Genomic DNA, 16835 nt, shown 5'->3' with positions numbered 1-16835 from the left:
TGGACACTTTATTAGGCACAGTTCTTCATAGCGTAGATTCAGCAAAGTGCAGGAAACATTCCTCAGATATTTTTGGTCCATATTGACATGATAGCGTCACGCAGCTGCACATCCATGATGCGGATCTCTCGTTCCACCACATTCCAAAAGTGCTCTATTAGGTTGAGGTTAGGTTGTGACGTTGGAGGCCTTTTTAGGACCGAGCACTCTGACTTGTTAAGAAAACCGTAAAAACAGTGAGACTATTTTGAGCCGATGAGATATTTGCATTAGTAAGAAGTTAAACAGGTAAGTGTTGTTCACTTAACCGAAGACACCAAAGAGCTAAAAAGGTCACCTGAAGGTAGGTGGTTAGTTTTATTACCTGGGAAAAAAGCTGTCATTTCGGGGAATGATGGAAAATATTAACGTCAAAGCTGAGAAGCCCCACCAAAGTTTACCAAGTAGGAACTCCAACTATTAGTGCATTGTGGTCAGAAATGGGAAATTTCTGGGAAGTAGTAGGTTGCCAATATATGCAGCACCTCCCCCCTTGACAGAACTCCACTAAAGAGCAAATAATTACTTCCCAAAATGTCCTGATCCAAGTCTAAGGAGCAGATTTCCAACAGACACCTGAATAAGGACAAGAGTCATATTTTTTTTAACAACGTTGAGAGCTTTTATTTCCATTCATCTGGCCTTCAATGGTATGTTTGACGCTGTCATCAGTCATCAGTCTGGTACAACGCTGCAGGTCGCCCACAGCTGGGGATCAGACCCAGGAGCACTTTTTTTTTTTTCCTTTTTCACAACTCTACACCTAGCAGAGTGACTGCAGCCTTCCAGGCAAATGCATCCTGCTCCGAGCCACAGAAAACCAGCTGTGCCACAGATCCTCGAGGGTGGGAACTACAGGGACCGGAGGAACACCAGCTGACCCCAACAGAGCCCCGAGGACTGTTTTAGAGTCAGCCAGGTAATTATGAGGCCCCTGGCGTGCCAATAAAAGTGTTCAGACGTGATGAGGTTAGGAGCCAGGCTGGTTTTTCTAGTTCAGTGCAGCAACACAAAGTGGAAATTTGGACTCTGCGCAGCCATTTTCGCCCACACTAATTAGAAATCTGGCTCCGTGTTTATCCCTCTTGGGTAAAAAGGCCTGATCCAACATTTTTATGTTTCACTTGGAGGGATTACGGAGCAAGAGTAGCAATATGGAGCAGGCGATTTGGATTTAAAGAAACTCCACTATTGTCCCCTCACTATCTGTTTGCAAGTTAATCTTTTTAAAAACAAGTCATCCGTTTGCTCTCAGTCAGTGGCACCAGCTAGTTTTCTTTGGCAATGACAAGTTTGACAGTCAGGTTGAGATTTCTTTGTTTTCAGGTCTATTAAACTACAATATCTTGACAGTTTATTGCATGTTTCAGTATCGGTTTAAAAAACAAATCTTTTTCAGTAATATATTCAATAAATACACAGGAACCCTGGCCTTATGACATTTTGTTTGATAAAAACATCCTCACAGAACATAATCTGAATGACATTTATAAGAATCTTATGCTTTTTATTTAGATTGCATGAATTAAGTCTTGACAAGGTCAAATAAAGCACTCGTACATGATGGATTGGGTTCCAGTGGACTGACTCCTGGTCAAGTACCATGCAGAGTGGAAGTGGGTGTACCAGACTGCATCCTTTCACCTAGTATCTGCACCTGCAAACTACACTGGAAAGCAGCAGACAACGTACCTATTTGGCAAAGAAAACATTCATCAAGCAACAGTCGAAGATGAAGTGAAACCAATATGGCGACACTGTAAAGTGACTTTTCTGTCCGAGGTGGGAGAGTTCTCTGCAGAGGGATGACGTGATTATGGTGGAACATACTGAATACCTGTACTGAAAAGTCAGAAGTGTTTAAAGACAAGTTGTACAGTTTAGAAAACAGGCTTGCCAGCTGGTGGAAAGCAAGCTCATATTTGTTATGGCTCGGTCACACTGGAGTAAAAATAGGATGGCAACCTGCTTGTGACTATGAAAAAAAAAAAAAAAAACATTGAAGTTTTTTTTTTTGTTGTTGCATTTTTGCAACTGGTTGCCTACAGGTTGAGTAAGCAGCACCCTCAAACTCTGGGCACTTTTGATTCAGAGGAGACTGCACCAGTTGCCTATTAGAACCCAACCCGTCTCCAAACAGTCGTGGTGTGACTTCAACCGAATGCAATCACTCTGACAGATTGGCAAAGGCTTGCACAGAAGTGCTGCCTAAGTTACAAATGAAGACAGATTGTGGTAACTGACTGCAATCAATCTGAGTCAGTCAGGGCTGATGAGTGCAACTTGTCTGCGATAGTTTCCAACACCCGTTTTCCTTACTGTGACTGAACAAACTACAACCAGCAGCTGTTAGCTTAATGCAAAGACTGGAAACGGTATAAACATCTTAGCAAATCTCCCCATAAAATGAATCAAAAAGGGTTCATTCAATGGTTCTCAAAGCTTTTATAACATGCCCAACACCCAGGGTTTTACACTACTGTATACAAACCCAGCCGCCCATCAGGCCAGGAATTTACAACCGTCAAGTTTGCTAATGTCATCTTGTTGGTGTACGGTTCCTATTAACTGTAAGAAGGGGATTAAAGAGCCAGGCAAATGTTATGACTCAATACTGTTTACCCCTTCTGCTGATAAGCTCATTCGCTGCTGTGTTAGCAAGGTTGAATATGATTGGCTGCTCTCCTTGGTGGTATATATACACTACTGTGGACCTGACTACACATTTTCTCCCCATCATCCTCCTCTTTTTATTTCCTCTGTAGAGAACATACACAAGCCCGCCGACATAATCATCAGTATTAAAGCAGGTGGAAAGCAATACACGAATCAAACGCAATTCAATCACTCCCACTTGTCTGTGACAATAACAAGTTTAATGTTAAAGTAAAATAAATGTCAGCGTCATAGCGTCAATTTATTTACAATACAAAACCCATCTCCATTCACTTTAGCTCGGAGTTCTTTCCTTGTCCTCCAAGCCCCGCCTTCAGGGGGTCTATGCCCCAAGAGTGGGGCTGGCCCCACAGTTTGAGAACCATTGGATTATTTAGTGTGCTTTACAGGTGCAATTGGGCAGTATTTGGTACCATTAAGCAGAGCCACGGTAGTTTCCAGTCTTTATTTTATGCTACGTTAGGGTCATCAGCTGTTGGCTTTGATTTAATATTTAAGAGCCTGTTTGGAGAAAGGGATTGATATCCTGCTCCACTTCTCCACCAGAAACAAAGTAAGTGTTTTTAAACAAAACATCATTGTTCTCTTTAAGATTTTCCCATAATTCTGACCGTCACTGAAAACTTTCAGCAATAATAAAGTCAATGTTTTGTTGATTTTGGCAGCTGTTATTCTTGACTTTGTTGCACTTTACCTGCGAACATTGATTAGCCGATACTACTTTTTAACGTCTAATTTTACAAACATCATAGTATAAAAAAAAAAAATCAAGCTGTTTCAAACACTTCCACCGAGTCCAGATCGTGTAAGCAATATGAAATGACAACATGGTGGCTGGTTTTCATGACAAATTTGAGGCATTATGGTGACCGCTGAAGTGAATTTTCCCCCTTGAGCACTCGACGATACTTAAAACATGATTGGGCTGACTTTCAATCGAGGTCCTGCCTGATCTCCCACAGGCAGGGGCTGTGGAAAAGGTTCACTCCACATAAAGATTTACACTTAAACGACATCATTAAAAAAAAAAAGATCAATAAAATACTTCTGACCTTCAGTGCTTCGCTCATATACATGTACAAGACGTACAGTTTGTAACCGTAAAACAAAATCGTAGTGGCGGCCGTGTGCTGTTTGATCTCTCAGCTGAAACCGTTAAAAGTCTGCTGGGTCAAACGCAGCCTGGCATCTGTCAGTTACTCGCCAACCCCATTATCAGGTGTTGCTAACCTGGGAGAATTTCTGTACACTGTGTACACCCCGCCCTCGCTCCTCAGCAGGCGGTTAAGAGGTGCAAATGACATCTGCAGCTAGTGGTTTGATGACTGAGCATGATTAGAGAACACGGGGAAAAAGAGTGACATCCACTGAAAAGGCTTCTTTTTGTTGGCAGTGGTCCCTTCCAGCTTCCACTCCTCACATTTTCAGTAGTGTTGCTGATTAGACCGCCAGCCAACAGCTTGTCTTTCTGGGCTTACTTTCCATTTGCCCTGCAGCCCACCCATCCATCTTTATTACTGCTTGCAGTGGAAGGTGCTGTTTTTCACTCCTTCAGTTCACCCTGCTTTTGGCTCTTTGCTGACGCTCGCCCAGACGCTAAATGAACTTGAAGCACTTGGTCTTATCGTGGGGCAATCGAGTCTTAAACAGCACCGAGTCCACACGAAACTGCGTGTACAGCAGCGGCATGTAGCCGTAGACTTTGACGAAGAAGTTGATGCACTTGTGTCGCTCGTGGAAATGCGAGTCGTCGTGCGAAAGGGCCTGAGGGCAGCCCGGACAGCGGAAAGTCCAACGAGACGTCACCTAAAATAGACAGCAGGGGGTTAGTGCTTAAAATGTAAGAAACTCGAGTTTGCATTACTGAAATGTAATTATATGTAGTTTCAGCAAGTGGTGCTTCACAACATTGCTGTGAGAGGGAAGAAGTTTATCATTAATAGACAGCCATTAATCATCATTAAATGCACCATGATTTAATACATGCTAAACCCCGTAGCTTGATCGGCAAACGCCAGAGAACACCAGAACGGGAAAGTCTCCCACCTATGTCCTGTTCTCTTTGCAGAGATGAGCAGCTTTATGTTGAGCATATGTGACAGATGTGAAAACGTCTGGAGATGTCGTGGCAAACTTTGTGCTGCCTGCAAAATTATCCAGCGTGACCAGTTTGGCAGTGAATCAGTGATCATGTGAGTCACACAGACCTCGAGATTCTAGCCATCAGTACAGGGATGAAACCCTCAGACCTAATACTGGTGCAGTGGGCCCTGCATTCCTCCTGGTGCAGGACAACGCCCAGGTTAACGTAGTCAGGGTTTGTAAGCACTACCTGGATCATGAGGACACTGATGCCACCGACTGGACCCCACATTCCCCACACCTGAATCCAGCTGTGAACCGCTGAGATGTTAATGTATGGAAGTGAACTGTGGAAGATCCAGTAGCTCACTGATGCCCTGTACCAAATGTGGTAGGACATCTACTCTAAACAAAGGGGTAAACAAAGGCTTGATCACGTAGCCAAAGCAGAAAGAGGATAACGTTTCTGTTTTCCTACAGCAGCAGTTGATAGATTTTCCAAAGCAGCTGAAATGGTTGATGCTGGAAAAACTGAAGCAACTTTTGAAAACTCTGCACGGGAAAAGAAAAAGAGTCGGAGGGAGCACGGAAGGCGAACAGGGAAATTAATATAAAACCAACGTTGGTGGATCGAACCCTGACTCCTCCAGGTATGCATCCATCAAAGCGTGAGTGTGTGTGACTCTTCGTAAGCACTTGATTGAGTCTTGTAGTAGAAAGGTGCTACAAATACCAGTTGATTTACAATTTGCTCTCATTTTTATCAGGTTATTGCAGCAGTGAAGTGGTCTGCTTTTATTTTGAAACTATTAAAACAACACTGTTTGAAACATGACTATGTGCTGCAAAAACAGTGCATCTTTTTAACCACGCCCATGCTGACTTTCCTGACAAACATGTCCATCGTTTGTTTCTAGCATTGTATAATTTCTCAAGCCATCAATGTCAAACCTTTTTATCATATTTTAGTTGTTTAAAAAAAATGTTAGCTTGAAACATTACAAGCAAACAGTTGATGTCAACTTTAGCGCAATCAGCTAGATTGCAGCAAGCTACTGAATCTGACAACAAACCAAAGCAAACTCTAGCAGCTGTTTTTATTATTGTAGGAAGAGGAGAAACAAGCTTGAAAAATCTGCACAAGATATCAATTCCTCACCAGTGGCACAACAAAATCCATTTATTTTCTTCTTTATTTGTCTTATTTTAAAGAAAAATAGATTCCCTCACCGCTTAGGACTCGTTCAAAGTTGCCCCAAATTCATTATTCACAAGACTTATTCCTAGCAGCGAAAACACTGTCATGCAACACACTCCATCAAAGACGTCCTTAATTCCCCTCTGAAACGCCCCTGAATATTAACACCCCACTAAATCAAAAAGAACTTAAAGTGAGGGCTGCAATGACATTTCTCTTCTAACAGCTTCCCTAGCTTGATTTCTATAATTATTTGCCTAGCCATAAGTGTGCTCGGCGGCAATAAATGTTCTTCCAATAAAAATCCAGGAGAAAAGAGAGAAGAAAAGAAATCTGCCGTAACGCACGGATTCGATCTTGTGTTTTTAAAAAGTATAATTTGTGCGGAATATTGGATATGCCAGTTTGAGTAATGGCAAGGCTAAGCAGGCAGAAATATAAATACCCACGTCCTGAAGGAGGTGCAAAGCCCCCAGAGCCAGACTGCATGCTCTGTCACTGACCTTGATGGGTGGTTTGCGGGTGATGTGAGAGACGAGGAAGTTCATGGCGATGTCCTCGCAGTTAATGTATTCGTCCACCATATCCCTAATAGCTTGGGGCATCACATAGGAGTACAGGTACGCGTAGTACTGCGAGAAGACAAGGACAAGGGGAAATATGTAAATGATATGCTCCAACACAGCCAGATGTGAACCTACCGTGTAGCCGTTTTCATTTTCTGACCTTATGGAAGAAGGCAGCTCCTGTCAGGACCATGGAGAGCTCACAGGAGTAGTTGGAGTTGTAGAGCCAGGACTGGTGGTTGACGTCCCACGCGTGATACCTCCCAGGAAAACCTACGATGCGATCTCTGGCCTCACGCCACACTCTGAGCCACCCAGAGAAGTCCACAAAATATTCCAATTTAAATCAGTTAATTAAGATGCAGGGTGTTTACATGTGCAGTTTAAGTTTAGCACGATTGCTGTTAGCTGAAGCAATACAGCAGCTTCAGCTCCTGGGGTCACAAATCTTTCATAGCGCACTATAACATCCTAAACAAACAAACGACATACAAACACTCAGCGGCTTACAACATAAATTGTGGCCCATATTAGGAAAAGCATTGTGAGACATAATAGAACATAATATTTTAATGAATCACCAATTATTACAGCGCACGCACTAATTCAATCAAATAGAGAGATTGTTTTAAACCCACTTTTACTGGGGTTTTTTTGTATTATCTGTTTTGCCAATGAATTCAGTTCCATCAGTTGTATAAACATGTTCTTTTAATTGAACTGTGTCGTGCTATGCCTAATAAAAAATGTCCTCCTGTAGGCCGCCTGATAGAATAATCTCGTCTTCACTGATATGGTAAATTTGTTTTACAAAATAATTAGTCTTTGTAACAATAATATTTATCATGAATACAAATACAAAGGACGACACATGCCTCTCTATTTTCTAACACTTGCACTTCTTTAATCACATTGTGCCACTACAGCATACTGGATAGTAATCACAAAGAGACAATATCAAAGCCATGATAAATCGTCTGACTGATTTAGGTTTACACATCTTTTAACACCAGAAATACAGTTTCCCTGTTAGAAACTATGATACTGATATGTTTTGTCGAGGAGCTTGGTCTCACAGGCTCTCTCAACAACATAATGGAAACATTTAAAGCTGGATTCTTTCTAATTAAGTGTTTAGAACCAAATATAATGCTATGTGTCAGAACACATCAAAATCTGTTTACTGTTCTGTATCCTTTCACCTACTCGCTGCTACTCTGAATCAAAAACTACATACATTAATAGCTTTTGATAGCCTCCTAATAAACCACTTTAAACCAATTTAAAACTTAACTATTGAGCAGTGGAAATACAATCCTAAAGAAAAAAAAATAAATTAGAGAAACAGTTGATCATCAGAGTATAACACAGGTCTAATAAACAGGTCTGTTAAACTTTAGGGTTAAAAATCTGTCCAGTTAGAAAGCATCTATCACTGTGAATCCATTTCAGCCCCTATGGTGTAAATTAAAGTGAGAACAATCAACCCCAAACAGTCATGGCAAATGTCTGCCAGGTTTCTTCCTGTTAAAAGGGAGTTCTTCCTTCCCATTTTAGCCAGGTGCTGTCTCATACCTGTTTTTTTGATTTTAGACATTTTCTCTCCACTATTGTGGTGTCCTTACCTTTCAATATAAAGCACCTTGAGGTGACTGTTGTTGTGATTTGCTGCTATATAAATAAAACTGCACGGTGGCACGGTGGTTAGCACTGTTGCCGCACAGCAAGAAGGTCCTGAGTTCAATTCCAACACCAGGCCGGGGTCTTTCTGTGTGGAGTTTGCATGTTCTCCCCGTGTTTGCGTGGGTTCCCTCCGGGTACTCCGGCTTCCTCCCACCGTCCAAAGACATGCAGCTTGTGGGGATAGGTTAATTGGATAATCCAAATTGTCACTAGGTGTGTATGTGTGAATGAATGTGAGTGTGAATGGTTGTCTGTCCCTGTGTGTTGGCCCTGTGACAGACTGCCGACCTGTCCAGGGTGTACCCCGCCTCTCGCCCTATGACAGCTGGGATAGGCTCCAGCGCCCCCCGCGACCCTGAAAAGGATAAGTGGAAGCGAATGGATGGATGGATGGATGTGCACTGTGGCAAAAAAAAGACAACCCAACCAAAAGCGGAGTGGTTTTGCAGATGGTGGCCCACAGGCCATTGCTCTCTCCTTTTCCTACTAAGTGATATTTCTCTAGTTTTAATTTTTGTTATTGTTATCGTCACTACTGGTCCATTCAGACTGCACAGATAGTCCAGCTCCTCCAGGCTGGAACATCCATATGTGCTTGTGCATGAGTAGGTTTTGCCAGAAGATGGATGACCACACAAGGAGAGCTGGACACAGCTACAGCAGCAGGACCATAACTTAAAACATCCCTTGCATGAGGAAAAGCTGAAATGACCTCCATTAGGCTACTCAGTTTTCTGACTGACCGATCAGACTCTGTGAGGGCGGCATGACAGCCTGACATCCTTTTGTGGGACCTGTGCTCACAGACCAGCATCACGTAGTTCCACTGCCAGAGAAAACCACAAGCGCCAGGTCAGCCACTTGTGCCCAATCTCTTCAAACATCATGTTCCAGGCATAATATTTGTCAGTGTCTCCAGACTCCATCGCGCCTGTCACATGTGCTCGGTGTGATCCAGCTACGTTTGTCAAGAGAGCGGGTGCCAGTGGCTGACCTGCCAGTTCTGGTTTATGCTTCGTAACGGGACAGATTGTTATCCCTGAAGTTTAACTGGTTTTGTGTTCCACTGTGATGATCGAGTGTTCGCTTAATTTCTTTGAGCAGTGTACAAATCAAAAGCGACACACTTTTTCAGAAGTAAACACCGGGCCTGCGGATAGAAGATTTTTGCATTAGGGAGGTTTATAGGTATAAGCTACAACAGGTAAGACAGCTAATGTATCTTTATTGACATAATTTTTACCTCTTTACCTGTTACCTTTTCATCTCTTATGCAATTTTGTAACATTTTGCAAAATTCAGCTATCAAACACCAATAAATGCCGTTTGATTTGCTTAAAATCAGATAACGGGGAAAACGCCAGCCAATAATAATATTTGGTCATTGCACTCCCAGTCAGTAAACTCTAAAGCTTGGCCTCAACTATGCAGTTGCACTGAGTGACCTAGATGCACAAAATATGCAAGAACAGCAGCACTGCGCGCTTGAAATTTGTGACCAAAGAGAAACTGAATTTTATTAAATAATTTAATGGCTTTTATTCATAAATAAGCATTTGACATATTTGAAGACTTCTTAAGCAACATGTAGACACTGTGTGATGGTTCCCTTTTATTTTAGAGTTAAAAACAAATTTCTGTGTTTGGATTTCAAGAGTCTGTGCATATGCTGTCCTTTCAAATCCATCTGTTTCAACTTGTTAGCCAAGTAAGCAATGTGTCCATTTTCCTGTCAAGCATTAATTATTTTCTTTTCCATTAGTATATAGCCTTTTTTTCCTTATGATTCACTGCAGGAATGTGCACAAAAAGTGTTTCGATACCTCAAATTGGATGCTTGAAATTCCTACTTCGGACTCACAGAGCTAAGAAATCTCAAAGCGCAAATTAAAGTCTCGAATGAGTTCATGTGAGACCACTTAAAATGTCTAACGCACTCGGCTGCCGAATGGCTTCTCCTCTTTGGCGAGAGCGGAGATTGGGAAACATTCCTGTGTAATTCTGGGGGAGTTTGAGATAATTCGTGACAAATGACCCCGCCGTACTCGTGCTCGGCAAGTGAGTTTTTGCCTGCCTCGACAAGCTGCTGCAGCACCGAGTCGTAGACAAGTCTGACAGAGGGGAGAGGTTGTAAACCAAAATAACTTAACGGCGCACTTGATCATTTAATTGGTTTAAGCACGGCCTTCATATTCAGCTCATCTGAGTGCTGTATGGGCAAGACGCTGACAGCACATTTCCCTTTTATTTTCTATACTTTGGTCTCTAGCAGGAGGTTCAGTCTCTCTGTCGGATCCAGTGTTTTTTAGGAACGTGATGTTTCGACATTATTTTGAGCATTTTCCCTTCCTTCCTTTTTATTTAGCTCAATGTTTACGTTCAGTTTTCTTCAGAAGCACTTTTCTTGAGAAAAGCACCGCTCACAACGTATCATCTTTAATTTATCTATGAATTGTTGTTCCAGTTAATGACTTGCAAGACAAAACAACACCAATAAAAATGAAAATAATTAAACAAGTACTGTGCTTAGCAGTTGTAATTAGCTCCCTTTTTAGAGCTCTGCTATCACATTAGAATTAGGAGGGACTTTTTTTCTGTTGATCTTTGTCGCAAAATTCTAATTAAATCAACTTTTCATCTTCAGTGTTGCAGCAAAATTTCCACGGTGGGTTAATACGCTTTTAATAAGCACGCCGAAACACCAAATGAAATGACAAGTGTGCACCAGGCGATAGCAAAAACATTTTTCTTCACCTGAAACCAAACATGATCTCATCGTGGCGAAGGTGAGCGTCGTCGTCGATAGACAGGATTGCCTCGGTTTCCACGGCATCCCAGGGTAGGAAGCGATTGTTGAGGCTGTTCTTTTCTGTGCGGACCACCTGCAGGCAGGAGAGGAGAGGCAGCAAGAGCTTTAATAAAAGGCACGTTTTAGAGAAGTAGTAGTAGTCTAGATGAGATCTAGTAGTACCTGCTTATGTAGTGACTGCTTCTAAAAACGCTGTTTCCTGTATCTTACTGCAAATCGCTGTTAGATGCAAGCTGTTAAGCTGAAGTGCTTTAAGTGCACTTTATTCTAAAACGGTGCCAAAAATTTGCATTTTAGAGACCAGTTAGAGCCCAAGTCCATATCAGTCAGCCTGTAATGATGCTGATGACAGATGCATATTGGTATCTGTGTTTGGTGCATCATGTGAAAACCTTTTCAGGAATGTAATGCAGAAATAATGTGTTGATCAAATAGATTGATCAACACAGGGCTGTGTCTCCATTACAATCTCAGAACTGTATGTAGCACATACAACACGGTAACGTCTTAGCTGAGGTGTGGAGTCTTCACGTTAAACGTCATTCTTCCTTTTTAATGCAGCTCTAACACAGCAGCTCTGCAGTGTAGTCATTAACACATTCTTCCAACCAACAGATCCCTGGTGCAATCCCAGGAAGAGAGAAATCCATTCGGGGTTACATCAGGAAGGGCACTGGGTACAAAAACACTGTCGAATCAAACATGTGGAGCTACCTGTTGTGGTGATCCCCGGTGAATAAGGGGGCAGCTAACAGTAACACTCTGCATTTATAAAAGCTCTGCCCTGCTGAGAGGAAAGAGACATTCCCATCTGCATTTAACCAAGTAAATAGGTAAGAACGAATAATTGGATAATTAGTGCTGCGATTAATGTGTTTCGACTTGCAATAGGGATAGTGGTGAACTGAAACCTTAACTGCAAATGGCTTAAAATGTAGTGAAATCAAATCTTAAATTGAAAGTAGACGTCACAACTGTGTTAAACAGTTAAAGTAAAAGGATTCTCACGTGCACAAAGCAAAGACAACTCAAGGGATTAAGTGGCTAAGGGAAAAAAAGTTCAATTTGCCAAGGAGCATAAAGACTGGACTCTGTAATAGAGGACTCATTAGACCACAGGACCTTTTTCCATTACTTCAGAGTGATGGGAGCATGAGGGCATGATGCTTAATCGTCATCTACGATTTGTAAGGAAAAAATGCTTGTTACAAGGATGTAACTTGTTTTTTGCTATCAAGACTCACATTAATCGGTTAATTTAGTTGATGAATTTAACCAAATGAATAATATAAATAATTCACTGACAAAGATTGTGTTCAGTTTCAGTCTGGCACCACCAAATTCTTTAGTACCTCCCCATCAGCTCACCACATGTGAAGAAAGTCAGTGTGACAACCTAATGGTGTGGATGTGAACCACATGAATATTTGATTTTTCATCCTTAGTTCAAAGGCACAGATTTTATTATTCATGGGTGTCAAGCTTCTTCAATCCTTTTAGTAAAGCTGCTGGTAATTTGTATGGACTCCAACAGATTTTCAAAGAGACTGATCCTGATGTACTCAAAGAAACTTTTCATCTGACACATCAAACATCGCAGGTTACCTTTTTGCATTTCAGAGAGAAAGGATGAGCACGAGATGATTTCCTTACTTAAAAAAAACTTACTATAACAACGGTATTTAGATAAATTGTTGCACGTAAAAAAGATCAATCTTTCTACACTCACCACAATGGGCAGGCCGATGTCTGGCCACAGCAGGTCATCTGAAGGAGGCTTGGGAGAATTCCACACTACCACTACCTTGTTAAGGTATGGCAGTCCATTCAGCCTCTCGAGAGAGTTCATCAGGACCTCCTCCCTCTCATAAGTCAGCATGACTACAGTGAACTGCTCTCGGGGAACATTCCCACCCAGAGCAGCCTGGAACTCCTTTCCAGAGCCTCCTGTACCTCCTCCAATAGGCCTGAAACCAGTACCTGAGCCAAGGAATTTGGCTTCAGAGGGCAGTACCGGGTCAAGAGGAGTGTGAGGAAACAGGTGGAAGGGCCCCGGGGCCCGGTTCCATGATCTGTAAGTGTCTGCAGCTGTATATGTGAAGTTGCGGAGAAAGCGTGGAGAGGCATAAGGAGGCTCCGTCTCGACGGGACCCAAATCCAGATCACCATTGTCAGCCAGGTTGGCATCTGTCCCAGCCAACTTCCCGGCTTTGTGAGGAATCTCATGAACTGGCTCTTCTTTGATGGGTGCAGCAGGAACTTGGATGCTGGTTCTGATACTGGCCAGAATGGTGTTGAGAACATTTTCTGAGGTTGAGAAGTACGTTTCCCACAGAAAGCGGCCCTGTCGCCTCATAGCCAACATGTCATTGTCTGACAGGCTCCTCAAGAGGAAATGTAGCTCTGTTACACGGGGCTTGGGGACCAAAATGGCAGCTTCACTCCAGCGAATAAACTGGTGGTAAGGCAGTCGGGAGTGGTCCCCCAGGACAACAGGGATAGCCCCCACTTCTAAAGCCTCAAACAGCCTCATCCCAAAGCCTGCTGATGCTACAAGTTGTCCATCTCCTGCAGCAATCACCAGGGCAAAGGTAGAAACCTTGAGGACCTCCAGTCTGTCTTCTCTCTCTCCACAAAGAGCCCACTCTGTTGGCAAACTTGGCCTCGGGTTCTTGCAGGTGAATTCCACCAGGACCTGATCCAAGTGGCTGTCCTGCACTGCCTTTAAGGTGCCGATTATGCGATCGTCATAATCGGCTGGTGGATCTCCTTCCATTTCCTCCTCGAAAGACTGGGGCGGTGCCTCCTGTAAGCTGCTCCTCAGGGACTCCACCCTCTCCCCCTGGAATGTGAAAAGGTATTTCCTCTTCACGGGAACTTGAGGTGGGACTTCTAAAAAGTTGGGTTCAGAGAGGGCATGAACTAGCGGGGACACAACTAGGTCAAAACCCTCACGGTACTGCTGCTCTAGGAAAGTGGACTGAGCAACTGCTGCTCGCCCTGTGCTCACATTATACAGGAAGTTCTGTGTCATAGACTTTCTAGAGAGATGCACCAGTACATGGTTGTGTCCATCAGACCTCCAGTAAGGAAGAGCTTTCAGTTGCTTCTCCAGCTCTGAAGGAGATGGCAGTGGGAAGGAAGGGGACTCCTGCAGCTCTCCTACCAGAACCAAATACAGACAGGCAATGTTGGGGTTATTAGTTACATAAATGTTGCTCTTAACTGATGCAACAAAAGCCTGCTTTACCAGAGGGTCAATATAGCTCCCCCATAGGTAGGAGTCTGTGTCATAGACATATACAGGGAACCCAGATGTAAGGGGACAGCGCGCATAGTCGAAGCAGGAGCGCAGGCGGCAGGAGCGTGGAGACTTGGGTGGTGGCAGCCCCGGATCCTCCTTGTCGGGAAGTAACCTGACGGGCAACGACAGCTTGGGCTGGTTCTGGGCCATCAGTTCTTTATAAGAATGCTCCGTTTGGCTGATAACATTTTTCAGCTGTAGTAGATCTTGCTTGGCACTGTCGATGCTGCGCTTGCAAGCCTCGATGCGCAGGTTAAGTCGGGCGATCTCCCCATTGAGCTCCTGCCTCTTTGCCTCCAGCTGCAACAGCTCCTCACTGACCGACTCGCGGATACGGCACAAGTCCTGCACATGTTTGGCCTCGCACAGCTCGCCACCAGGCCGGGGCCCAAAGATGTGCTTGTCGCGATCCCCAGCTTCATCAATGGTAGTGAGGTAGTAGTGGGCAATAAGCGGGAAGAAGACCAGGATGAAGAAGAGCATGAAACTGAGCCACGTGAGACGCACGCGGCGAAACATCCACGGCTGGCCTCCGACGCCCACGCCGCCACCGTTACGCTGCATTGTTGACTCTCTCAGTCTGTTCTTCGTCCCTTCAGGGAACCATTGCTCTGGCGATCAGCAGCAGCCATGGCCGACCTTGTCAACAAGGCAGTGGAATAGACACTAATTCATCAAACCTGGGGTATAACTCTATCCTTCTGTGAAGGTCATCCAAGGCTGATTACTTCTCCTTAAGAGTCCTGCAGGTATCGGCTAGAGACTCAGTCTCACCTGTACTCTGATATGAACTCTGATGAGTCATAGTCTGCACAAGCTAATGCCATTCTGTTTTTGTGAGCTCTGGCTATTACTCCAACTCTGGGTGAGAAGACAGCCCCACATCTGGGGAGGGGTTCCTCCTCGTTGGGTGCAGGGAATACATAGCTACTCAGAGGTCAGAGTGTGACAGCTGAGAGGGGCCGCTTCCATCCATCTTTCATCCACCCCTCATGAGAAATATCTCCAGAGACTGTGCCTCAGAAATCCACTCTTCCTCCTCCTCCTTGATTCAGAAACCTGAGAGGGAGAATAGCAGGAAAAAGAACTAATGAATGACACTAATTATCTGCAGCAAGAAAAAAAAAAAAAAGAATTTCTGTTTAACTGCAAGAAAAGCTGTTTGGCATTAAGCTTTAATATGGCAAAATATTTACTTTTTTTATGCACCTCAAAACTTAAAGCTGAGCTAGATGTATAATTCTGTTTGATGAAGGCTGGGTGCAGTTAGTAAAGCAAACTCATTAGCCACAGCAGGATTGGTCACTTGTCACTTGACACTTAGATATGCAAGAGGTAAAAAGCCCAGAAATATAAATACAGTTAATAACTGTGTATATGGAATATTTACAGCTAAGCTTTCCACATCCACAATAAATATTTCTGTATAGAGCAAGACTCTGCAGCTTATCCAGTTGTTTTTTTGTTTTGTTTTTTTTGCTGCATTCTGTGCATGACTGCCTGGAGAAAAAAAAACATCCATATGCTGCAAAATACCAGGGGGTAGGTATCTTTTTCTTTCTTTTTAAAGTCACACAGAAAGAGCAGAAAACCAGGGAGAGCCATCACTGCGAAACTACAAACGTACAGCGAGCCAACACCAAGAGTACCTCGAGCAAATCTCATTAAAGGCCTCCGCCTGCATCCCAGCCTCATCACTGCCTCAAATTACTCAGCATCCTTGATAACAGTTTATCCCAGAGAGTGATGCTGAATTATCTCCACTAGCTCAGGAAAGAAAAAGGCTCAGGCACACACAAAGGACACCAGCTGTAGGGTTGCTGGTTTTATTTCAGTTCCTGAGGCCAGTGGAGGTATGTGCAAGAATAACCTTGCGTACCTTACAGCTCAGAACTGGTTAAAAAATAAAAAGAAAGTAGAGGGGGGGAAAAAAGACCCCAGGAGCTGCATTTTCAGTGTGCAGATGTTGGGAAAAGATAGCTCTAGGGCAAAACCAGCAATACTGAAAGTCACAGCACCTCTTCTTCCACAGCCCTGAATGTCTCTTAAAGACTCTTACATCATAAGCATAATCGAAATTTCACTACAGACTGTTTCCTTCTAGAAGCAGCATGCCACAAATCCATCACACCACAAGCCCTGAGGATGTCGAGCGAGAGGCCAAGCGCCAAACAGACCTTATCAAATACGTTACCAAACCCACAACACTGAGAGCGAGCCTCGATAAAGCGGGTCCGACTGACACAGTCGCAGAGACCAGATGAATGCAGGTGATGTTTACCTTTTTCCAACATAACAGCTCCTCTTGATAAGGATGTTATTCCCCAGGCTACTGGTAGATTCAAACATCTGTGGATGTAACGCTTTCATTGCAGCCTGGTTTGATCACAGCGCACGCAGATAAGATCTTAAAACAAACTGAGGGAAAAGCCATTTTTCATTCTGTCTGCTTCAAGTGATCACGTCGCCTTGCTGCAT

At 43.5% G+C, this 16835-nt stretch overlaps 1 protein-coding gene across 1 annotated transcript in view; it reads right to left on the bottom strand.

The window, feature by feature from the left end:
• Nucleotides 1–637: 637 nt before the first annotated feature.
• The window catches only part of extl3 (exostosin-like glycosyltransferase 3), a 39337-nt gene continuing 23139 nt past the window's right edge, over nucleotides 638–16835 (bottom strand). The window contains exons 2-6 of the mRNA XM_085432153.1: nucleotides 12783–15416; nucleotides 10999–11126; nucleotides 6722–6866; nucleotides 6499–6627; nucleotides 638–4521 (exon numbers count right to left, since the gene is read on the bottom strand). Of these exons, the coding sequence (XP_085288279.1) occupies nucleotides 4312–4521; nucleotides 6499–6627; nucleotides 6722–6866; nucleotides 10999–11126; nucleotides 12783–14921 (2751 nt within the window). The 5' untranslated portion in view covers nucleotides 14922–15416 and the 3' untranslated portion in view covers nucleotides 638–4311. The remainder of the gene's footprint in view (nucleotides 4522–6498; nucleotides 6628–6721; nucleotides 6867–10998; nucleotides 11127–12782; nucleotides 15417–16835) is intronic.

The sequence above is a fragment of the Copadichromis virginalis genome, linkage group LG15 (genome assembly GCF_057382275.1).
Source record: "Copadichromis virginalis isolate Kocher_CV1m ecotype Utaka linkage group LG15, C_Virginalis_male_GT1.1, whole genome shotgun sequence".
Lineage (NCBI taxonomy): Eukaryota > Metazoa > Chordata > Actinopteri > Cichliformes > Cichlidae > Copadichromis > Copadichromis virginalis.
The sequence above is the reverse complement of the archived record's forward strand: the minus strand, read 5'-3'. Positions and strand labels throughout refer to the sequence as shown.